The sequence below is a fragment of the Mustelus asterias genome, chromosome 14 (assembly GCF_964213995.1).
Source record: "Mustelus asterias chromosome 14, sMusAst1.hap1.1, whole genome shotgun sequence".
Classification (NCBI taxonomy): domain Eukaryota; kingdom Metazoa; phylum Chordata; class Chondrichthyes; order Carcharhiniformes; family Triakidae; genus Mustelus; species Mustelus asterias.
This window is the reverse complement of record NC_135814.1, coordinates 50,990,183-51,016,554: the sequence shown is the minus strand read 5'-3', so window position 1 is coordinate 51,016,554 and position 26,372 is coordinate 50,990,183. Positions and strand designations below refer to the sequence as shown.

The 26,372-nt window shown below is 42.9% G+C and overlaps 1 protein-coding gene across 2 annotated transcripts in view; it reads right to left on the bottom strand.

Annotated features, from left to right (window-relative positions):
• kalrna (kalirin RhoGEF kinase a) overlaps nt 1-26,372 on the bottom strand; it is a 790,772-nt gene that overhangs the window by 104,124 nt on the left and 660,276 nt on the right. For both annotated transcript variants that reach the window (XM_078228353.1, XM_078228352.1), the window contains 2 exons: nt 11,259-11,542; nt 9,872-10,024 (listed from right to left, as the gene is read on the bottom strand). In XM_078228353.1, coding sequence (XP_078084479.1) covers nt 9,872-10,024; nt 11,259-11,542 — 437 coding nt within the window. The remainder of the gene's footprint in view (nt 1-9,871; nt 10,025-11,258; nt 11,543-26,372) is intronic.

Below are 26,372 nucleotides of genomic sequence, written 5' to 3'. Positions count from 1 at the left end.
GGGGTCGATTCCAGCCTCAGGTCACTGTCTGTGTGGAGTTTGCACATTCTCCCATGTCTGCGTAGGTTTCCTCCGGGTTCTCCAGTTTCCCCCCACAGTCCAAAGATGCGTAGGTTAGGTTGATTGGCCATGCTAAATTGTCCCTTAGAGTCAGGGGGATAAGCAGGGTAAACATGTGGGGTTATGGGGATATATAGGGCCTGAGTGTTTGTTGTCCGTGCAGGCTCAATGGGCCAAATGGCCTCCTTCTGCGCTGTGGGGATTCTATTCTATGATTCTAAGTCATGTAAAAGGGAAGTTGCCTTAGAAACAGCAAACAGACTTTCTACAATAAAAGCACCAAAGGCTTGGATAAACTTTCAGACGAGGACAGGGAAATTTTGTACTGAGCTGCAGACTGCTCCACTATTGTGACATCCAGTTACCATATGTAAACATGATGTCTGGTGCGTTATGGTGGGAAAGTGGGAGCAGCTCCAAGGGATTTTCCAGGTGAGAAGTTGTCGGATTTCAAAGAGAAAGGGAAATGGATACCAGCGCATGTGCAACAGAAAGTGGATAGCAGATCCTACAACCTAAGAGTTGAAAATAAGAAATTTAGGAAGAATCAGATCAAAGAAAACCATATTTCATGGGAATACCTGAGAGTCCTACAAATGTCATAAGACAAAGTGGAGCTCTCTAACCAATCCATAGTAACGGCCAACACAATGTGCAGAAGAAAGAAAACTGAGGTTAATAATTACTTTCCTGGCGCTGGGAGTCTGATGTGGGACCTACATGCTCACCCACAGTTAAATGGACCAGCTGCCATGTTTCACACGGCGTCATGCTGGATTAAATCCAGCCAACTGATTCTGTCCCGGGGCTAGTTTCATGGCTGACAGCTGAATGTAGTACTTCCAACTTCCTCAGCAATAAAGAGAACATTTTGAAAATCTGTTATGTAGTTATGCTGGCTGGTTGGCACTTATGATCCCCCATGGTGATTTTGCAGTTGACTCAGACATTATTTTTGGTGGCATCTTCTCTAAATATGTACTGTCAGAGCAGGAACAGAACTTGTGTAGATCACTGGAGGAGGAGGAGGAAGCACATGTGAGAAGGTGTAAAGACCTTTTTTAGACAGCTGCAAATTTTGCACCTCAGTTAGGTGTCGACATTATTCTGCTGCAAATGATGTGTTTGTGCAAGCTGGCAAAGAGGTGTGCGTAGCAAATGACACATCCCACTCACAGCAGAAGCTTCAGGAGATTGAAATTCATCCAGACCTCTGGCAGGAATGGTCCCACTGACATTTCCAGGTCTCCAAACTGGGCTGTGCTCTCATTGAGCTCGAAACTCACTGCTGCTAAGGGGAATTTCACAATCCACATTGTTACGCTCCTAAATCATTTCTGTTTGTTACCCAAGGACTACATTAAGAAAAGCTACATTATCTTCCCTCAGGCCAGCCTGAGGGCACAGTTACTCTATACAGTGCTGTTGGACTTCTTTTTTAGCGTTCTGCCATTCAGTTCCTTAACCTCGGCGGACATTAGCGGGAACCATTTTTATGTGGTTATAGGCTGGAGCGGGACTAATAGCCAGCAGCACATTGTGGTCACACTGAACCAAAGCAGATCAGGATGGACCAGGACTACCAGTGGTAGGAATGAGCCAGGGAGGAGACTGTTGGGCAGAGAGAACATCAGCTGTAAAGACTTTGGAGGATGATGAAGAGCATTTTATTTCATGAACAAACTTCCTGTGCAACAAAAGCAAAATACTGCTGATACTGGGAATCTGAAATAAAAGCAGAAAATGCTGGAGAGAGACAACAGGTCTGGCAGTATCTGTGGATATAACGGCTGGGACTGGAAAATCCCTCTAAACGTTTCAGGTCATGACCTTTCAAATTGATCTGAAGTGTTAACTCTCTACAGATGCTGCCAGACCTACTGAGTACTCCCAGTATTTTCTGTTTTTATTTTAGACCTCCTGTGTTGCTGTTCAGGGAGGTCCCAGAGGCAAGAAAACTGGCTTCGCCAATCTCACAGACAATGGTCGCAGAGCGAGATATAGATTAGGCCTTAGAGGGCTAAATCTACTTGTCACATTTCCAACAGCCCCAACCCAGGGTTCTGGTTAATAGAGAATTCCTGTTAATAGAGTGCCACATAACAGAAATTTTACTGTAAAAAGTTTTAGAAAGGCAAAGTTAAAGTGATTTGCTTGGTTTAGTTTATTTGCTTTTCCCACAATTACCTCAGATATCCAATTCATTATAGCTTTAGGAATATGACATTTTGCATATCACATGAAGGCATGACACGAAATTTGCATTTAGACGGTGTAAAACCCAAGTATAGAAAAATTGCATTAGATATATTGTTTTCACATCATTAGCTGCTATATTTAGAAAGCCCGCCAACGCCTCTACTTTCTCAGGAGACTAAGGAAATTTGGCATGTCCACTATGACTCTCACCAACTTTTACAGACGCACCATAGAAAGCATTCTTTCTGGTTGTATCACAGTTGGATATGGCTCTTGCTCTGAACATGGCTGCAATAAACGACAAAGGGTTGTGAACGAAGTCCAGTCCATCACTTAAACCAGCCTCCCATCCATTGACACTGTCTACACTTCCCGCTGCCTCTCTACCACCTTCTTCTGTTGGGAAAAAGATACAAAAGTCTGAGAACCAACCGACTCAAGAACATCTTCTTTCCTGCTGCCATCAGATCTTTGAATGAACCTACCTCACATTAAGTTGATCTTTCTCTACACCCTAGCTATGACTGTAACACTACATTCTGCACTCTCTCTTTCCTTCTCTACGTACGGTATGTTTTGTCTGTATACCACGCAAGAAACAATACTTTTCACTGTATACTAATACATGTGACAATAATAAATTGAATCAAATCAAAATCAAAGATATTCCAGTGTATTATTCACAGGAATTCAAAACAAATGCCATTTTCTAAAAACGTCATTCTTCATTAGTATTTTATGACCCAAGTTAGTGGAATCCATCTATGGTACTATATCATCTTGTAACAGCTGGGGAAACCACAACATCCCAGGACTTTTGTTGCTCTGATTTTCTGTCCCTGGTTCTCCTTCTATTTGGTGGTGCATCAATATTCACCATGGGGTTACACTGGTCAAAAGAATAGGAAAACAGTGTATCCTCCAACTCATCGCGATATATTAAAAACTATCCCAATAAAAGAGCAGCTTAGCCAATCAAAATCACTCAAGACACTTCTTCAAAATATTTTGTCCTTTATGTCTCTCAGTCTGGTGACTGTGGACTAAAAGAAAGGGCCACAGAATTCCATGTGGGTTCCACCAATCTCCTACCAAAGTCACCGTGGTGGGTTGGGAGAACCTCTTCCTCCCTACCGACCAACATGGACCATTTGACATTTCTCACCTGGATCAGTTAGATTCAGGGTGTTCCATGATTGAAGGTCTTGAAAAAGTAAAATAATTCTTCAGTTTTGTTTACATTTTGACCGATAATTTGGGAAAGGGCACAGAATGAATTTTTCAAGCAAAATTTCATCTTCTATCAAATATATAATAAATCAGCAGATGGAAAATAAAAATGGGTAATTCACCACTAGCCTGAAGGGCAGTCCACTATTACTCAGAAAAGAGACAGAATTTGTGGGGAATGGATACATTAGGATTAGAGTTCCAAAATAAACAGTGGGATAATGGGTGGCCACAAATGAGTTTGGTGAGTAGGGGAATCCCTCTTCCTATAAATTGGGAGAAAAATCTGGGAATATAGTTGAAAGCATCTGAAAATGGTCAACAAACCCTCAAAGATCAGGTAATAAATAAAATAATGGATGGATTTGGTGACTTGTTCAAGTGACTCAATGACTTCCCTTATCAATTATATGAGGGACTTCTTGCTTTTAGAATAATGGAAGGGCCCACATAGGAGAGCTCATGCCATTCCAGATAGCCAAATCCAGTGCATCATACTATGTTTAGTTCAGATTGTATGTGCTTTCTGAGCAAGTCATGTGGTAATGGGTGGTATTGAAAGTGGCAGATGTTGACTAGAGTCTTTTTCCACTACAAATATGGCCTGTTGACATTGGGTTCCCTTATTATAAAGAGCAGCTAAAACGGATCACTGAAAAATCATGATATAAAAAAGTAATGTTATCTGGACAGAATATATGTGCTATATAACATTCCTAATGGCGAGTCAGCATTATATTATTAATAAGATGGCACGGTGGCACAATGATTAGCACTGCTGCCTCACAGCACCAGGGTTGAATTCCGACCTCGGGTCATAGTTTGTGTGGAGTTTGCACGTTCTCCCTGTATCTGTGTTAGTTTCCTCTGGGAGCTCTGGTTTCCTCCCACATTCAGAATTAGGGTGAGTTAGATGGATTGGCCATGCTAAAAAATTCCCCTTTAGTATCGGGGAGATTAGCATGGTAAATATGTGGGGTTACGGGAATAGGACCTTGGTGGGGTTGTTGTTGATGCAGGCTCAATGGGCCGAAAGGCCTCTTCTGTACTCTAGGGATGCAATGAAGACCTGCTCCCATTAGTTGATCACCTAAGGGCGAGAAGAAATAATTTTAAGGCTTTGGGCAAGACATGGCGTGAGGAAGAACTTTTGTTTTTACGTAGTGAGTGGTAGTATCCTGGAACTTGCTATCCACTATGGTGGTGGAAGCAAAGATGATCAATAACTTCAAAAGAAAATTGGATGGGTACTTGAGGGAAATAAACTTGCAGGGTGAATGGGATATAGCAGGGGAATGGAACTTACTGGATGGCTCTACAGAGATCCAGCATGGATGTGATGGGCCAAATGGCCTCCTATTTTTTTTAAGAAACCCTACAGTGCAGAAGGAGGCCATTCGGCCCATCGAGTCTGCACCGACCACAATCCCACTCAGGCCCTACACCCACATATTTACCCACTAATCCCTCTAACCTATGCATCTCTCAGGACTCTAAGGGGCAATTTTTAACCAGGCCACTCAACCTAACCCACACATCTTTGGATTGTGGGAGGAAACCGGAGCACCCGGAGGAAACCCACGCAGACACGAGGAGAATGTGCAAACTCCACACAGACAGCGACCCAAGCCGGGAATCGAACCCAGGTCCCTGGAGCTGTGAAGCAGCAGTGCTCACCACTGTGCTACCGTGCCGCCCCTATGTTGCAATGAGTCAATGACTTCCTTTATCAATTATATGAGGGACTTCTTGCTTTTAGTATAATGGAAGAACCCACATAGGAGAGCTCATGCCATTCCAGATAGCCAAATCCAATGCATCATACCATGTTTATTTGTCGCCTGCTTAGTTCAGATTGTATGTGTTTACTGAGGCTTCAAGGCCCTCCAGGATATTCAGTAACAGATCAACATGGCCAAAGTTGTACCAAATCTCCCTTTTGCTCTAAATCCACCTGACAACTTGGCCTAGGGTCTAATAATAGGCCTGAGAAAACACTTCCATTTCATGTCTACGAGTTCTGAACCATGAAGAACTATTTCATACATTGCATAAGTCTCAAGGTTACCCCACACTGAAATTGATGAAACATCATGGTGGCACAGTAGTTAGCACTGTGGCCCACAGTGCCAGGCACCTAGCTTCGATTCCGGCCTTGGGTGACTGTCTGTATGGAGTTTGCAGATTCTCCCCGTGTCTATGTGGGTTTCCTTCGGGTGCTCCAGTTTCCTCCCACAGTCCAAAGATGTGCAGGTTAGGGCATATGCGTGGGGTTACGGGGATAGGGCAGGGGGTGGGCCTTGCCTAGGTAAGATGTTCTGTTGGAGAGTCGGTGCAGACATGATGGGCTGAATGGCCTTCTTTGAAGGACAGCTTCATGGCACGGTGGTTAGCATTGCTGCCTCACAGCGCCAGGGACCCAAATTCAATTCCGGCCTTGGGTCATTGTCTGTGTGGTGTTTGCATGTTCTCCCCGTATCTGTGTGGGTTTCCTCCAGGTGCTCCAATTTCCTCCCACACTCCAAAGATGTGTGGGTTAGGTTGATTGGCCATGCTAAATTACCCCTTAGTGTCAGGAGAATTAGCAGGTAAATATGTGGGGTTAAGGGGATAGGCCCTGGGTGGGATTGTTGTCGGTGCGGACTCAATGGGCTGAATGACTTCCTTCTTTACTGTGGGGACTCTATGATCATAGTGCCTTCACCCCATCACTGCATAGTTCTGGAAGAATGTTTCCAGGTAAAACTGACACTTGCCATGTCCTCCATGTGTTAACAAAAATGAACAATAGTGATAAACTCCTTGGATCTTCCAAAATGGCAATAAGACTTGTTAGATATTAGTATGAAAAATCCAAAGCTCTAATCACAACACAGATGCAGAGTTAACCTCAAATAAATGTACATGCTACTAAATGTCTTAAATAATCACTCCAGCTAACCATTGGGAGGTACAAGAATTTCATTTTCAATCATCGAGTTAAACATTACTTTGTGCCCAAACAGAATTTGAATTATAGAATTATACAGCAGAGGAGGCGGCCATTCGGCCCATTGTACCTGTGTCAGCTCTCTAAAAGAGCTCCAGATTAGTTTCACTCCCCTGCTCTTTTCCAAAGCCCCACAAATATTTAGATTTTAAATGTCGATCCAATTTCCTTTTGAAAGTTACCATTCAGTCTATTCTCACCATACTTTCAGGATGTGAATTCCAAATCATAACTCATTGAATTAAGAAGAAATTCTCCTCTACTCAATTTTGGCTTCAAGTCTTTGCCTCTGTTTACAAACCCTCTTGCCAGTGGAAACATTATCTACTTCATCAAAGTCCTCCATTCTTTTGAACACATCTGTTAACCTTCTTTGCTTTAAGCAGAACAATCCGAGTTTTCTTGTTCCTACAGGTAATTGAAACTCCTTCTCCCTGGAACCACAGTAGCAAACCTCCTCTGAAGTCTCTCCAAGGCCTTGACATGCCTGGAATTAAACTCAGACCTAACTAATGGTTTGTAGAGATTTACACAACTTCCTTGTTTTTGTACTTCATGGCCAAGATATTCCGGTCTCTGAACAGAGACTAGACATTTACCCCAAGAGACACCACGGAACCCCAGGGAATCCCATTGCAATGATTTTGTGGGATTTGCCTGGAAAGTTTGAAATTCCGATTGGCAATTCCCCTGCTCCCCAGAAACCTCTGAAAAAGTCTCTAACTCTGAGTTAGAATTGGAAACTTTGAATGCTCCCGACTTACCTGCATACCCAGAAAATGTTTTACAGAAAAATCCTGGTCTAATTCCTGGTTGACTATACAACTGAGCCTTCCCTACTCCCCACTCAGCACCTCGAGTCACTGCCAACCCCCTCCCCCATCCCTCACCCTCATGACCCTACTTCACAACTTGACTTCCTCCTTGGACCCTGCCTCATCTTGACCTTGCCACACGACTACCGCACTGACACCTTAACTTTCACCCTCCTCATGCCCCTGATCCAATGTGACTACCGTCCCTGCAATATTCCAATCCCTCCCCCAACCTGACCAACCCCCCCACCACCACCCTCGACCCCCAACTCCTGCTACACCCGAGTCCCTCTACCAAAACCCCGATTCCCCCAGAACACCTGACCTAGTCCAACCTACCCAGCTGCCACCCTACCTACTCACTCAATCTACCCAATGACCTTTACCACCCTATCCCTGTACCCACTTTAAAAAATATTATTTCATGAGATGTGGGTATCTCTGACAAGGCCAGCATTTGTGGCCCAGCCCTAATTGCTCTTGAACTGAGCGACTTGCTAGGCCTTTTCAGAGGCCAGAAATAAGTCAACCACATTGCTGCCAGGCCAGGTATGGATAGTGGATTTCATTCCTTAAAAGATATTAGTGAGCCCAGAGGCATTTTATGACAATCAATGATAGTTTCATGGTCACCATTACTGAGATTAGCTTTACATTCCAGATTTTTATGAACTGAATTCAAATACCAACAATTGCCATGGTAGAATTTGGACCCATGTACCCAAAGCCTCTTGGTTTCACAGTGGAATATCTATTTCTTTTGCACAGCCACACATTTGTGTTATTTTAAATAGGGCATTAAGATATAGGAAATGGGAGTAGGAATAGGTCATAATGTACCTTGAACCAGATCTGCTATTCAATAAGATCATGGCTGACCTTCCACAATTGCACTTCCCACCCAATCCACATATTTCTTTATTCCCCTGGAGTTCAAAAATCTGCCCATGTCAGCTTTGAATGTATTTAACAATGCAGCATCCACAACACTTTCGGTAGCGAATTTCAATATTTAACAACCTTCTAAGTGTGGTTATGCTTCCTCATCTGAGTTTTAAATGACAACCTCACCTTCAGACTTTGCCCCTGATTCTGGATTCCCCAGCTAGGGGAAACACCTCACCAGTATTGACTTTGTTAAACTCTCTCAGAATATTGTACGTTTGAAAGAGATCACTGCTCATTCCTCTAAACTCCAGAAAGTATAGGCTCAAACTACTGAACCTCTCATCATTGGGCAATCCTCTCATCCCAGGAATCAATCCAGTGAATCTGTGCTGCATCACGTCCAAGGAAGGTCTATCCTTGTTTAGATAATGGAGAGCAAAATTGCACATAGTTATCCAAGCATGTTCTCACCAAAGTCCTACACACTTGTCGCAAGACTTCCTTATATTTGTTTTCCAGTCTCATTGCAATAAAGATTAAAATGTAATTTTCCTTCCTAATTCCTTGCTGTATATACCTGCATGCCATCATTGTGTTCTTTGTAAGTACACCCAAATCACCCTGAATAGCAACACTTAAAAGCATCTAGCCATTTAAAAAAGTTCTGTCTTTCAATTCTTCCTATCAGAATGAATAACCCACATTATACTACACGTCTTGCCCAATAACTTAACCTGTCAATATCTCTTCAGCCCTTACGCCTGGTTCCATATCATCAGAAAATTTGGATAGGTTACTCTCAGCCTCTTCGTCTAAGTCATTACTATAGATTGCAAAAAGCTGAGGCCCCAGCATTGATTCTTGGAGCATTCACTAATTATAGCCTGTTGACTTAAAAATTCCCTGTTTATTCCTACTCTCTGTTTTCTGTCCTTTAACCAATTCTCTACATCTGCTAATGTATTACCCCTAACCTCATGAGCCCTTATCTTGTGTAGTAACTTTTTATGTGCCAACTGCCTTTTGGAATTCCAGATATACTAGATGTACACAAATTAAGTTTGACATTCTGGTGCAGTACTGAGGGTGCGTTGCATTGTTTCAGTGTTATCTTTCAGATAAAACATTCAACTAAGGCCCCACCTGCTGCTCGGGTAGATGTAAAAGCTACACGGCATGGCATTATTTTAAAGAAGAGAAGGGGAACGGCCAGTGTCCAGGCCATTATTTGTTCCTCATTCAACAACACAAAAACACAATGTCATTATTGCATTGTTGTTTGTTGGAGTTTGCTGTGCACATATTACATATAATGTTTTTCCTACATTACTGTAGTGACTACATGTCAAGAGTAATTTTGAGATGTCTGGTGTTCACGAAAAGCATTATATATTCATACAGTAATAAAGTCATACAGTTCTACAGCACAAAAAGAGGCACTTTGACACAAAGTGTGCACCAGCCACCAAGCACCTATCTATTCGAATCCCATTTTCCAGCGATTGCGCCATAGCCTTGTGTGCTATGGCATTTCAGGTGCTCATCTAAATGCTTCTTAAATGTTGTGAGGGTTCCCACATCTATCACCCTTTCAGTGTCAAAGTGTCTTTTTATTTTTCATGCTGTAGATCCATGCTACAGGACAACCTTATTCATGAGTATACTGAGATAAGAGTGCTGAGTTACATACACAATCCTCTGGTGAAGGGTCATTGTCGATAATTTTCATTGGTGGAGGAAGAGGAGTATGGGACTCGTCATCTGGCTCATCCTCTCCTCCACTCTGCATTCCAGATGAAGACTTGGATAAAGTGCCACTCGGTGGTTCATCTTTCCTTCCCTTCTGTTAAGAGAAATTCCATGAAAGATCAAACAATATATATTTCACAGATTCCAAACATTATTGTTGATTTAAAGTCATGTAAATAAGTGATATATAAAACCCATCAATAAAATTGTACGATAGCTCATTTAATAGTTTCTTGTCGGTGTAAACACAACTAGGAGTTTTGTTACATTTCATGGGAAGTTCTTCCTCCTCCATTTTTCTGACTCTTATCCTGCCAAAAATATGCAGATTTACTCATGCTCTAAGTGTAACTCTACAGGTATCATGTGTGAATGTTAGGGAATCTTCTGCCCATTTCAGTCCCGCTTGTCTTTCCTCTATGTCATGTACCAGCAAGATGTACTTGATATTAATTGGGAGCCGAGACCCTGATCAATTTTACTCCTCCTGAATTCAATTGAGGTCAAACATAGCAGCCTACCTCTGTTTCTATTGAGATCAATGACCTCAGACCAAGATGGAAGTTTAAGTTTAAGTTTATTTATCAGTGTCACAAGTAGGCTTATGTTAACACTGCAATGAAGTTACTGTGAAAATCCCCTAGTGGCCACACTCCGGTGCCTGTTCGGGTACACTGAGATAGAATTTAGCATGGCCAATGCACCTGTGGAAGGAAACCGGAGCACCTGGAGGAAACTCACGCAGACACGGGGAAAATGTGTAAACTCCACCCAGAACGTGACCCAAGCCAGGAATCGAACCCGGGTCTCTGGCGCTGTGAGGCAGCAGTGCTAACCACTGTGTCACCATGCCATCCCACAAGTGAACGTGGAAAATTCTTGGGGTGGAATCTTACCAAAAAATGGCATCTGGGTGAACCCGTTTTAAACCTCGAAGATCTGGCAAGGCGGGTGGTTACTAATAATCAAATTTGTTAAAATTAATGTAAATCAGGTTCTCGCCCATTGACAGCGACAATGGGTGGCGAAAATCGGAAATCATGATCTTGCTGGTGAGATCATAACTTTTGGGTTTTATCGGATCTTGAGTCCTGCCGCTAGTCCCATGAATGGAGAGTGTGGGTTCAAGATCTCTTTCTCATGTCCAATTCCATGGTGGACATTATTCTTAGCGACTGAGTTAACATGGAATTCATCGTTTATATAACAGTTATTGTACTGACATGGCTCACAATGTCTTGTTCTTATTTTGGGGTTGGATGCATTAAAAAAGACTATATTCCCCCCTCAGAAGAAAAACATCCAGGACTGTATGACAAGCAACATACCTCATCTGCACTGTCCTCCTGAGGTGCATTTTCATTCTCTCCGGCTTTGGGTGAAGCTGGATCTACGCTTGTTTTGCCATTTCTGCCTCTTTTCTGCTTGACAATCTTCCTATTGTCAGCCTTGCCACTGCTGAGTCTCCGGACAGGGCTCGTCAGCCATTTCTTCAGTGTGTTTCCTGACCGTTTGGGTCCTGGAGAATTCTGCATGGAATTTAACGAAGGCTGAGGCTGAAGGTTTGAAACAGATTCTGACTTTGCTCCATTGTCATTCGGTGAATAAGCATCTAGAAACAACACAAAGAAAAATTATTTTAGCAACCTTAGATCAAAAATGAGAATTGTAACCTTGCTCTGCATGCTCCCCTGGCTAGAGATCCTAATAAGTTTGTTGGTTGTATTGTCCAATTATTTTATGCAACCTAAACAGTCACGTGCGTATGTGAGGAAATAATAAACTACCGATCAGGCTAACTCATCATCTCACAAGATCTTGGTCTTAACCACAGGGTGAAATGTAAAAGACCAAACAGCTTCCCATTAGTCAGGGAAAGGAAATAGCAGGATAATCATTTCAGGAGACTCACGCTCCACCCCTAATCCTTTTTTGCAAAATCATAGAAATCATAGAAACCCTACAGTTCAGAAGGAGGCCATTCGGCCCATCGAGTCTGCACCGACCACAATCCCACCCAGGCCCTACTCCCACATATTTACCTGCTAATCCCTCTAACCTACGCATCTCAGGACTCTAAGGGGAAAATTTTTAACCTGGCCAATCAACCTAACCCGCACATCTTTGGACTGTGGGAGGAAACCGGAGCACCCGGAGGAAACCCACGCAGACACGAGGAGAATGTGCAAACTCCACACAGACAGTGACCCGAGCCGGGAATCGAACCGGGACCCTGGAGCTGTGAAGCAGCAGTGCTAACCACTGTGCTACCGTGCCTAGTCTAGTTTGTAGTATAATGGGATACTTTAGACTAAATTCCAAAAAGGGTTGGAATTATAGAGACATAGAATCCCTAGAGTGCAGAAGGAGAACATTCAATCCATCAAATTTGCACCGACTCTCCGAAAGAGCATCCCATCCAGGCCTGCCCCTCTGCCCAATCCCCATAGCCCTGCACATTTATCATGTCTAATCCATCTAACCTGCACATCTTTGGACATTAAGGGGCAATTTAGCCTGGCCAATCCACCTAACCTGCACATCTTTAGACTGTGAGAAGAAACTGGAGCACCCGAAGAAAACCCACACAGACACGGGAGAACGTGCAAATTCCACACAGACAGTGACCCAAGGCCAGAATCAAACACGCATCCCTAGCACTGTGAGGCAGCAGTGCTAACCACTGTATTAACCTGAGAGAATCTAGGAGAAAGTAGCATGTAAAGAAGATAGTGTAAGGGAGTGTTCTTAACATTAATACATCACTATAAAGTTAGAGTTTTTGCAGCTAACAGTCTTCAGGAGTTATTGAAACTACTTCAATCTAACAACATCCTTAAACCTGAGGAATGGTACAGCTGGACAAGGATTGGGTGGCTAAAGAGCTTAACAACCAAAAGGAAAGAAATTGAAATCAAAATTGCATTTGTCTAAAATTAAATCACTATTTATGACTGCAACCTACCCCTGCTCCTAATTCACACGTTTACATGTTAATTCCATAGTGAATAATGGTAGGCCAAATCTTTCTGTAATATGTAGCTTGAATTTAAGTTTAATACCTATAACCTACTAATCCTGAGTGATTTCCTTCGAAATGGCAGGCTCATGACAGGTTTTCATTGCCTGTTGGATTGTGGTGGCCCCAGACCTCCTTGGCTTGACAACAGCTCCCATGCCTGGTACATCAGGAGCTTCTGGGGTTCTGACAATCAATTCCATAACTTGTGACCTTTCTGTCTACTATTAGGGGTTAATTTTTGATAGTTACAAATAAAAGTAGATTACCAAAAATTTTATAGCTTTCATGGTGTGGGTTAAATAGTACATTTTACCTCCTCCAGAGCTGCCCAACCAGAACAATGGAGGAATTAATAATCACCATAAACCAAGAGGTGTTTAAATAGCTAAACAAGAACTGGGAAAGCTAAAGCAGATGATAACTGCTAAACCGGCAAGAAATATTGATTACACATCGGGGACAGGCAATTGTACTGCCCAGCTAGCCATACTGCAAGGTAGGGTGGAATGAAGCATCACAGCTTATGTGAATGATTGCCAGCAACCCATAGGTTCCTTGTGCAACCAACATGGGAGCTGATGTAAGAAAGCAGAATAGTACCAATAATTTACAGGCTGCCATGTAACACAGAGTATCACAGTGTGCCCTTCACATTATAGTTCTGGAGGAACAGTGAGTAACAACCTCCCTTGACGCTTCTCTCTCATGTCAATGGAACTGGACACAAAACTCATACCTATGTTTAACAAAGATCACATTCATAACAATTTTAGCTTGAATTATTCCATGTTTATATGTTTATTCTATTACTTTTCCAACCACAGACACAACTGGGCCAGAAATCAAGCTGGAGCCTCTAGAACAGCTTACAGAAAGGAGCAATGATACTTCATTCATAGTGGTAGCTTTTCTTATTTACATTTCAGAAGAAATAATATGACTATGTTCTTTATTCAAACCAATCAGAAAAACATGAGACTTGATTTTGCATATTGAAGGTGCGAAGTGCAATGTGCGTGACTTTAGTGATATGGATACAAAGACTGAAATATAGCAACACCTATTCCATATCATTTAGAGAAGTCAAAAAGTCACAATATTTATTACAATGCTCATTGTAAAATTGTTCCTGAAAAGAATAGAATGAAGTTGTAGATTTTGAGCTGATTACAAAAAACCTTGAAACAGTTGCTTCCCCATAGTAACTCTTACAGATTTTTCATTTGTTAACTGGAATAGATATCTATATGAAAAGATTAATTATTGTTTTAAAACACACCTTTGAACAATTTCATTTTGTTCAAGGCCTCAACATCATGAAGAAAGCTTTTAAGATCTAATAGAAACAAGTTTAAACAATTTTGTTGTAGTTGTGACTGGTTGAGTAACATTTTCGAGTTATTTTCTGTTCCTAGAAGACTGAATGAAGCAATTATCCTGATAAATATTTAATATTAAGATTTTAGGGGTTGGCACGATTGTCCGATTTAAAAGATGGAAAGTTGTTTTGTGGATAGCTACTGCCAAAGTTTCAGAGAGCTACGTACAACTGCTATATCAGACTACAGTGTTGGAGACATTATATGACTGGGGTCAAATAGATTTCTGTATAAATTCCTATTTAATGTTTTCCTTGTGTTTCCTAGTCTTTCATCTTCCACTTTTTATTTGGTCTGATGTGGTTGTGCTTCTGCGCTTCATTAGTGACATTCCAAGACGATATTTGCAACATGATTATTCATCAAAATCTCTTGAGCAGTTTCTGAGTTTGTACTTTTAAAAACTACAAAATAATGAAATGTAGTTGTCTCTGCGTGTCTCCTCCCACCGCAATCAAAAGGTTCGTGATCATCAGATCAGGGAAGCCACACATTTAAAGCAAAAACTGGTCTGTGGTGGTGGGAATGGAACAAAATAAAATCAGTATGCTTTGAACAGATTGAAATTGTATCATAGGGCATTATAGTTTCACACATCATGTTGCTAGGATACTGAACAAATCAATCAGTTTCACATCTGAAACAGATCCGATACCAAAAATAGCAAACTCAGTATTGAATTCTTTATAGTTGCAATCACTCATTTTGAATATTGAACCTCAGCCGTGAATTTAAGTCCCTGAATTTCCTCAATGTCCATTGTGGTGTTGTGCTTTCCTTAGCCATGGTGTTCTCTTGGAAGAGTCAGGCGTGGTGAATGATGCAGAACGAAAACATCTTTGTAATTGCCTGACATTCACACACAAGTTATTTTGATTGGCGTTACAAACCTTCTGAACATTTAGTAACTGGAACTTTCAGTTTTGGAATAGCAAGCAGCTATTCTTCTGCTACTTTCCTGCTTGTGTTATTTGTGAAAACTGGAACCATGGGGTAATTCAACAATATGGCAGAACTCCCTGGCTCTCTCCCTCTGCCATCTGCCTGTCATGCCAATGTGGATCAGCTCTGCTGTTCTGTTAAAGAACACATCCATGACTAATCAAATGATTGTCATGACTGCTCCTTGGCTGATGTAGCATCATTAAAGGATCAGGTACTTAAGAAATTCAGAGATGGAGATGCCGGCAGTGGACTGGGGTAGGCACAGTAAGAAGTCTCACAACACCAGGTTAAAGTCCAACAGGTTTATTTGGATTCATGAGCTTTCGGAGCGCTGCCCCTTCATCAGGTGAGTGATGCCGGCATCTCCACATTATGGCTACCACCGACATTATAATGACAGACAGAGCTGTTCTGGTAGTGGAACAAGGCTGAACATCTTCGATGGTCATACTCTTGCCGCTTTAGATAATCACAACCCTCGGACACAGCTCTTTGAAAGGTCCTTGAATGACTTGTGCTGCTGCTAGGCACATGATTGAAGAGGTTACCTGTTAGGGTGGTGGCTTCCGCCTTACTCTCCTCGTTTTCTGTGCTACTTCACATAGTATTTACAACACAGTCCAATAAGGCAGTGCTTATGTTCCACACAAGCCTCCTCACACCCTTCTTCATCTAATCACACCAACATCTTCTTCTAGCCTTTACCACCTCATGCGCCTTTTTAGCTTTCCATTAAATTCATCTATGCTATTCACCATAAGCAATGCAGAGAGAAAAGCCTGTGTACCATCCCATGTCTCCTCCAAGGTCACTGGCAATAAAAGCTGGAGGTATCAGTGTTCAGAACTGTGCAGCACAAATCAGATGTTTTTGCATATTAAATTTTAGGGAAGGACTGGAAAAACTTTGTATTTAATACTCCCAGAATTCACAACTAGGTAAATACGGGAAAGGCTGGTGCTTAGTAAATGAAAATACTCCTTCAAGCAACTTTTTTTATTCTGTATTCAATATTTCAATAACTATACTTATTAACCCAAGAAATTATTCAGTGATCTTACAAACTGCTGGGTCATTTTTTTAAGATGAAAGCACTTTCAGTTCACATATCACGTTCTTTCTGGAACATTCACTGTCGTAACGCTTCCAATTTTGAAACATAATTTATACACAAAGGAAAAAAAAATCAGGCTCCCTCCATAGGGATAAATCTTGTGTACAGATGAATCACTGCAAGTAATGTGACCCTTTTCTACTTAACAATTCTTTAATAGGACCAGTCTGATTCGCATAACTGCAGCTTCCAAAAAATACTTAAGAAGCCCTGAAAAAGGACATTGTCGTTTTAATACTAGATGGAAGCTGCATTTTCCACTAATGTAAACTCAATGCGGTTGTGTATCCAGTAATAATATTAATAAAAACATTTGAACTGCTCTAAAGCTTGTCACAATAATATGGCAGCTGTTTTCAGCCTGCCTGGGAAAAGTGTTCAATGTTTGAATAGAAACTTCTGCTGCGTTTGTAACATTTGAAACCAGTCTGGTGGGAAGACAAGTTTCAGCTGTGATCAGCACAACTGCAGACCAACAGCCAAGAGTTTGATCACAGCAATTGTCAGCCAAATATCTAAAAGAACACATCCCAATCTGCTCATGTGCATTACAAGAGGAAAAACAACACACCTAACAAATCTGAATTATTTATAGCGCAACAAAAACAGAAAATGCTGCAAAATCTCAGCAGATCTGACAGCATCTCTGCAGAGAGAACAGAGCTAAGCCCCAAAATCGCTAAATTATGGCAGAGTGTTGGTTCCGGTACAAAAACAGAAAGTTTCCCCTCGACAGCACCAGCGTGTTTCAGGCAGAATGCCGCTCCAGTGGCATGCTCCCTCTAATTCACCCACCTTGCAATGACTTAACTGCTGCAAGCACCGGGGGCTCCATATAAACGGCTCCCCGTCACTTGTTCCAATAAACAGCAGGGGATGGCAGACAAGAAGGCGCTTTTCGGAGGGGGCCCTCACCGGGATGCTGGATGGAGTGGAGCAGAGGTGGAACACCCTCTATCCCCTTGCCAGGAGATGGCCTTCCAGGAGGGTCACCACCCCTGCCTGAGATTCAGCGGCAGTCCGAGTCACTACAAGCGCATTCCAGAAGAGGATGGAGTAGCAGTGTCAGAAGAAGATGAATGAGCTTCTTCGTTCAGCCAGGTAAGTGAACCACCCCCAGTCTCCCACTGGCCCCCCTCGCACACCCCGAGCACCCCCAACTTTTTCTCTCACTCAACCACCTTGGCCTTTGCCAACACCAGGCGCGAGGTTCTCCCTCCCTCCCATAATCGACATGTTCCCCCAGTAGGTGCTATGCTCCTCACAATCCAACACCCACCTAGGTCCCACACCTGTCACACCTCATCGCCATCTTAATTGTCAACACTCTCACCTACACTCTTTCTCTCTGTTATTGCAGGACAAACTCAACCCCAACAGACATCAGCTGGAGTCATGGCCGAACTCCGAACCCTCACAGGTTTTGAGGGGCGAGCTTGTGAGCTGGCTAGAGAGGAGGACGAGCAAGCCCACATTGCTGGTGAAGTGGGGGTAGCAGAGAAACATGAGAATCCACAGCATATATGCTGTCATTCCTCAAGTCTCGTGAGTAATCAATATTCCCTTCATGTCCCCTGTAATGCACTGATGCTATGTCCCTTATCTTGCACAGTAAGAAGTCTCACAACACCAGGTTAAAGTCCAACAGGTTTATTTGGTAGCAAATACCATAAGCTTTCGGAGCACTGCTCCTTCGTCAGAAGAAGATGAATGAGCTTCTTCGTTCAGCCAGGTAAGTGAACCACCCCCAGTCTCCCACTGGCCCCTCTCGCACACCCCGAGCACCCCCAACTTTTTCTCTCACTCAACCACCTTGGGCTTTGCCAACACCAGGCACGAGGTTCTTCGTCTGACGAAGGAGCATTGCTCCGAAAGCTTATGGTATTTGCTACCAAATAAACCTGTTGGACTTTAACCTGGTGTTGTGAGACTTCTTACTGTGTTTACCCCAGTCCAACGCCGGCATCTCCACATCATGACTACCTTATCTTGCAGGCAGGCCAGCAGAACAGGCTGGACCATCCTTGTGCCCCCTGGACTCACCGGACTCCAACAGCTTAGAGGGGGACTTCTCCAACCCCACTGATGAAGAGGCGACACCAGCGCAAATACTCACACTCCGGTGGGATCACTAATATGCACCTCACAGCTGAAGATCCACGGCAGGTGGATGCAGGGGAGTCCTAGAGAACCGACACTCGGAGAGCTGCCAGAGCCCAATACTCTGCTGAGTCCCTTGTTGATGATGTGCCCTGGGCATAGTCATCACACAGCTGCTGGACTGCAAAGGCAGAGTTGCGAATATCAGGAAGGGATTACAGCAGCCCTGCTCAGACAGCAAGGCCGATTGTAGCAGTCACATTGCCTTCTATCCGAGGAGATGGTGTCGTCACTGCAGCGCACTGAGGCCAACATTGTAAGGGTAGCATCAGCAGTGGAGACCTTGGTGCAGGACGTGCAATCCATGGCAGGAGACGTCTCCATGGTGCAGGGCTTCGACTGCATGGTGCAGGCACTGGTGGGAATCCATGAATTTCTGTACCAGAGTCCATCGGGGCTTCTGGATCTCAATCCAGCTACCCCGCCTTTCGATGGAGGGGCACAGGGGCCCCCAGGAACCAGAAGGCAAGAGGATCAGCAGGTGTACAGCCTGGGTCCTCTGAGAAATCTCCCTCGAAGGTGAAGGTGCCAGGCTCACACTTATGTGGACCCGATGTAAATGCCGACATGCCGGTGCCCACTCAATATCCGGTGAGGGGGAATATCCTGGAGAGAGTGCTCGCTAATGACATGTAATGTATTAAAATGGCCTTTCTGCGGTCCCGTGGTGTGTTTCACGCCACTCCACTGGTGAGGGGCCGGTAAAATCGAAACTCGGAAACTCACCGGTGTGAATCGCGCTCTCTGGATTTTGAGCACACGCCGTCATTCCTGCAAACAGAGAGCGCCGGCTCAAAATCACCCCCCAAGTTTTGAGTCTGGACCATCCAGATTTGACGTGAGCTCCGTCCTCTCTCCACAGATGCTGTCAGACCTCCTGAGATTTTGCAGCATTTCCTGTTTTTGTTTGAGATTCCAGCATCTGCAGTAATTTGCTTTTATGTATAGGAATTATTTCTAGGATGGTTTAAGAAAGAGTGAACTTGCATCTTCCAACACCTTTCATGTCCTTCAGGCATCTCAGCCTGTTTCACAGCCAATGAGGCCAACTTTGAACTGTAGGATGCTGTTTTAACAGGTTTCAACAGTTTAGAAATTTTAGCCTGATGTTTTTACAACACTGCAAACAGATCTAAGCCTGTTGATGCATTGTAAATCAAATGAGGAAGCATTAGTGTCTATGGCAGGAAGTGTTTGTCCTCCCTGTCCGTAAGTGACAAACAAAGTGGTGTAAAAATTGATCGATGTCAGCCTACTGGCACAAAGTGGGCACTGGAAGCAATCCCCATGTCAGAGTGGGTAGGCCTGAGGCAGACCCAATATTGAGCTTCAGGCCTCATGCACATGAGACTGGTAGGATTTATATCTGTTTTGGGCGGTAGAATTGTCGGTAGTCCTGAAGTAGGGCGCAAGATTGGAGGTGAGGGTGAAACATTTGGGAAAAGGAGGAGGGGGTGGAAGACTGAGGCTAGCAATGGTCTTTAGCACTGCAGTGGACCCAGAATAGGTACTCCCTCTCCCCATAACTCCACATTCAGATAATATTAGGTGCTAAGTCCAATCGTGACTGTTTTGTTGGATTATGTATTTCCTGAACATAGCTGGCCCAGTGCCATTTGAGTACAAGGCAGCCTGGAAGGCCTGTTTCAGGTGCAGGCCCTGGACAAGCCCTTTTTCCCTTTAGCATAAAGGTGAGCAGCACATAATAGGTGTCTGTATCCCACCTGCCATATTGGATGTCCAGGTGCCCATTTGCACTTGTAAAATGTGCACATGCAATTGTATTCTTGCCTATCCACTGGTTACATGCACAGTCTATTGGTATAAAGATAACAATGAGGTACCAGCGAAGGCTCACAACTGAAACATTTAAACCTGTGATCTTATTGAATGGCGGAGCAGGCTCGAGGGGCCCAGTGGCCTACTCCTGCTCCTAATTCATACGTTCACATGATTGTGACTTTTCAACAGCTACACAGGCACAAATATAGATTTTTCCCTGATCTTGCTGATGTTCTGGGTTTTCACTTACATTCTACAACACTGGCTTTTTGCAGAGCTGCTTCAGGTTGAAGTGATTTCACAACATAAAACACCGAAAAAGATTTTTGTTTGGTGAGGTCAGGGAGAGAGGGAAATGCAATACTTCACAAATTAGGGAACCAACAGAGGAGGTGCAACAATATGTTGTACTAATTGCCTCAATGATTTAGGAGTGAGGAGTTGATAGGCTTAAAACTCAGACTCATTTTCAGCTCTTCCTTTGGGGTAAACGTTAAAAATTATTCCGATTGCTCTTAAAACATCCTGGATTCAATTTTGAGCACCCCCACCAAGCAGGAATAGGCAATAACACCCTGAAGATTGTGACACTGCCTATTCCTGCTCCTGATATAACCCCCACCAAATTCAGTTGTTATTCAGAATGAGCAGTCAATGTGCCCACCTGTTTCAGGCAGATACCTTCTTCAAACTGGGGACATACATATGTGGGTACAGGTGGGTGGAGGACACACCGTTTAAGTTTCATCCATTGATGTGGAGCAGTCGAACCAACAATCCTTAAAGGGACGGCAACAATAAGTTTGTTTAGACGATCTTTTTGGAATTGACATGGCAAGTCGAGGCAGTGACCAACAAGGTTAATATTACACTTGCGGACAGAATGGAGGTACTCAGTCTCCCTAATTATGACCAATGAATACAGTATACTGATGGGTGAAAAACGCGCAAGTACTGTCTAGCTAGGGCCCTCACCAATGGTATTGGAGGATGTAAAGAACCAAATCTTTCATCTTTTACAATTGCACAAGGAAGTGCCAAGGGAAAGACAGGGTGGTGGAAGCACCATTAATCCCAGTGGGAACAGTCCCCATTGAAGACAGAGGGAGAAGATTCGCTTGGAGGTGGTAACATGATGTACAAAAAAGAAACAAATGAAGAAGGCACTCAGCAGAGCACACACCTCCACCATATTGTGTTAAATCAACATTATAATAAACATGGCACACGTATTTACACAATTTGGGAAAAAAATACTTGCGCAGTTGTGCAAGCAGTTACTGTTCTGCAAAAACAGCATTATAAAAATTACAGCCAGAAATCATTCTGACAGTATTTATCACAGTCACTATAGTGCACACATTATCTGTACAGTTGCTGGATAATTTTCATAACCTGTATTCATGGATCAAAACAAGTGATCGAAGCAAGCCCATGTACATTCTTTTCAAAATGTTTAAAATGATGTCCCCAAAACTGATAGAGTTGAAAATTTTCAATACATTCCTGGCATTCTACAATTATGTAGAAAAGAAATGTGTGACAAGTCTTTTGTGTGCACTAGATGTTAGTGCAGCCATTTGTTGCTATGCAGCAGTGCACCAGCCCTTAGACTAACAGGGATCACCTATCTTTTCACAGCTGAAACTGGTCTACCATTAAATGGACTTTGACATTCTGGGTATTGACATTTGCACATAATGCGACTACCTAACAGTTCATGTTTGGATGTGGCTATTACAACAGCTTGACATTTTCTGAAAATTCAATAATTAATTGTTAATAAATGAATTCAATTCATTTATTAAATTTAATTAATAAATAATTGAGTCTGAAATTTCTGCAGAGCTGCTCCTGCTCTGCTGCTGGAACCTCACTGAGAGTATGACAGAAATCACAGACGTTCATGTGTCAATGGGGTTTCTGCTGCACTTTTGGCAAAATTATTGTGGTGACGCAATAGCAGCTCCAAGCAAAGTCCACACCACTGAGGTTATCATAGGTCCTGTCACCTTTTCCATATGAATAATAATAGAACCCAATTACGCACGATCAGATGGATGATTCCAGGATGGAGTGATGCTCCTAGGGAGTGTACTTAATTTCCCAGGAAATGTTGCTTATGAGGACTGTTCATAGAGGGTACAACCTGGAAGGCCAGCAAAGAATGTGTTGGAATAGTCATGTCTAGAGGTAACAAAGGCGTGGATGAGGGTTTCGGCAAGAGAGGAGATGAACTGAGGCAGAGGTGGATTCAGACTGTGTTACAGAGGTGAAAATAAGTGTGTCTCAGTAATGGTGTGGACACATGGTCAGAAACTCATCCTTGCATCAAATACAGCACCAAAGTTGCGAACTTGTGCAATCTTAGTTCAGTCCCTGCGGAACATTAACTGCAGTATAAAGAATAGACACCATGGTGCCCCATCCCTATAATAGATTTAATGCATTTGAACCAAATCTGGTTCCACAGGCAATGAACCTTTTAAATCTGACCTTGTTTTTTTCTCCTGCTCATACTGCAAATGGTCTAGATTTTCAGGTGATAGCAATGATTCTGAAGTCTGCCAGACTGCACAGTTTAAAAAGCAAGGTTTCCAATGAATCAACGACAATTTGCAATTATATATGCCATTAATATAGCAAAATATCCAAGATAATTGCCAGGAGTGATCAAACAATATTTGATAACATTTCTTTACAGGCAAAGATCAATTTGCCTGTATAACAATGGACAAAAATGGCAGGCCTTGCATATTCTCATGAGTATGTGCTGCATGTTATATATCACATGCATGTACAGCTCACTGACAGGACAGCTTTAGACAATCTGATATAGTGAGGATTTTTCAAAGAAAAGAATCAGATCAGATCCCAAATGGTTTGCCGGCAATTGCTTTTCTTTTGACATTGCCAGAACAATGCAAATTAAAAGTGAAAGTAGAATGAAGCGGAGAACCTGTTGCTGAAACAGACACTCTTGTTTTATTATAACCCAAATGCAGACAACTGCAAATAATGTTGAAACTCTCCGATCTTTCATAGTAATAAATGCCTTTAATTGGATTTTATTTATATCCCCCAAAAAATGTATTAGATTAAGGGAAATAACTACTCAGTAGCAGCAATCGAACTGAATTAACACTGTGTTGAAAGACATGGTAAAGAGGAATATCATTATTTGAAAGTGGTATGGATTTTCTTAAGAATTTGGAATTTGCACGTTCTCCCCGTGTCTGTGAGGGTTTTCTCCGGGTGCTCCGGTTTCCTCCCATACCCCAAAGATGTGCGGGTTAGTTTAATTGGACATATTAAATTGCCCTTCAGTGTCAGGGGAATTAAGCAGGGTAAATTTGTGAGGTTAAAGGGATAGGGACTGGGTGGGATGGTTGTCGGTGCAGGTTCGATGGGCTGAATGGCCTCCTTCTACACTGTAGGGAGCCTATGAATTCTATTCTATGAAAAAGAATGGACATAATCTTCAACTTTGTTCCCGCACACCAATGAGGGCCCGAATGCTCATATTAGGATCCCTTAAGGAAATTAAGATGCTTTGGATGCAGCATCTGATGCCAGCTCCACTCCCGTTTTCCAGATTTGGATGTGATTTAACAAGCAGCCACCAGAAAGGTAAATTTGTTTCTCTTTCAATGCGGAATGGTGCTGGCATGGGATGGGGGTGGACTGCACCTTGAATCTTTGCCTGGCTTTTCTCTTTTGGAGCTGGTGGACTTTTGCCAGCAGTTTTATGTTAAATTTCATGCATGATTTGCAGGTTCTCTCCTGTTTTCTTGCCCAATTCCTTTGCTGACTTCTTTTTATTTGGGAGCTGGACTGTTTCAGAGATTTTGAGTTTCTGAAGCTGCCATTAGACCAGCCATCTTGTTGATTAATGGGGTCACAGATTCCACGCCCACTGGAATGGTAACAGCTTGAACAGGTCTATCTCTGGCTGCTGTTTTTAAGGCAGCAGCACATGTCAGGCCTCTAGCCTGAACATTTGCCTTAGTCTGCCCATATGCAAAGCCATGATAGATCAAATGTTTTCACCTTAACCCCGCATCGATTCCGAATGAGAAAAGAATGGAAAACAAATTTTTCAACGTGCAAGAGAAGCACATGCAAGCTGATGTTTACGGAGGTATGTCAAAATTTAACAGTGAATAAATTAAATCTGGAACAGTACTTTAAGAGTACAGTTCAAACTAGTGAAAAAATAAATTTATGATTGCTAGTTTGTATTATTCAGGAGCCCTTGATCTTCCTATTCTCTGCAACTGTCACACACTTGTTTCCCTCTTAGTGAAGACTGCACCTTCCTTCTCTGCACTCTCTTAACAGACTCCAAACGATCCATCAAATTACTTCTCATTGCCATCCATACATGCAGCAACCCCGACTGCCCAATTCTACTCTTATCGACCTTCCCACCCAGCAGGCTGCTGGGGGAAAATCTTTCCTATCCCCTTTCTGTCCTACTCACAACTCGCGATGCAGACTTGTGGGCATTGCCACAGGATCAGCTATCACTATCCCTCTCTGCACCTCCCTTAAAAATATCTGTTCACTTGAGTACAAGGCCATTCCTTGCCCTTCATGAACGTATTATGGATGATTGCATCATCATCATCATCGTGCCTTGATGGGGAACTGGCTGAGTGATCACAACACATTTTCCTGAAATGACCACCGGAACTCTACTGCCTCGCCCGCCATGGAATCAGAGTGGACGAGGGGCGGACAACAGAAATGTCCGTTGACCTCGGGCGGGGATTTCTGGTTTCGCTCGAGCGAGACCATAAAGTCCCGACGTCTCTACACCTGGCTATGCCTCTCACCACTTGCCTATACAAACTGCTACAGTGGAGATATGACTCTCGGCATCAAATGCCACTTTGATATGTCCCCCTGCTCCTATAGAATCTTCTCCTCCTTTCAGCATCTCATCTTGTTCCACTTTGCCCACTTTTCATTTAAAATTCTTGTTCTCTGTCAACCACCCAAGCATCACGACAATTTTCACACCAAGATATCTTCACTGTATCACCCTTCAGCCTTTGTGCCGCACGGTTATTTCTACCTCCAACTCAATTCTCTTTGCTCTGTGTTCACTGCCTTACCTTCAATTAGTCTCTTCTTCCATGGAAAATTCCCTACCTTCTTCATGACCACCCTCTTGAACCTGCTTCATTAGCCAGATGCACCATAGAAAGTATTCTTTCCGACTGTATCACAGCTTGGTATGGCTCCTGCTCTGCCCAAGACCAAAGATGTGCGGGTTAGGTTGATTGGCCAGGTTAAAAATTGCCCCTTAGAGTCCAGAGATGCGTAGGTTAGAGGGACTAGCAGGTAAAATATGTGGGGGTAGGTCCTGGGTGGGATTGTGGTCGGTGAAGACTCGATGGGCCGAATGGCCTCCTTCTGCACTGTAGGATTTCTATGATTGCATTTGAACAGAGCAGTGATTCTCTCATTCTCTCTGGAGTTCTGCTGCTTGAAGATAGATTTCTTTCTCTGGAGGATGCTGTATGGGAGTCAAAGGACAGGTGTCTGTCTGTACCTCTGTCCAGAGCTGCTGAAAGGCTGAAAGTCTAGCAACTCACGTAGGTCATGTGTGTTTTTGCTAACTGATTCTAAGGAGGGGGTTTACGTCTGTGAGGACATTGCTTACATTGGAACTATAGAGATGGCTAGCTGTTAAGAATTATACCTTGTCATGTTTAAGTATTTCAATTGATAAAAGTTATGTTATTCTTTTTGTTATATTTTAACTGTGTTGTTAAATAAAGTTTATTTTAATAAAAGCTTCCCAGTGGGTCAATCGAATAATAGCTGGAGCGAAACACCTTATGCTCACATTAATGCCAAAATCAAACAAAGTTGGGGTCTAGGTTAACCTCATAAAATACCCTGGAGTTTCTGATCTGGTCCCTAACACAAAAAAGATTCACAGGAATGAGGAACGTCAATTGTGTGAAGAGATTGAAAAAAGCCAGGGCCGTTTTCCTTGAAGACAAGATGATGAAGAGGAGATTTGTCA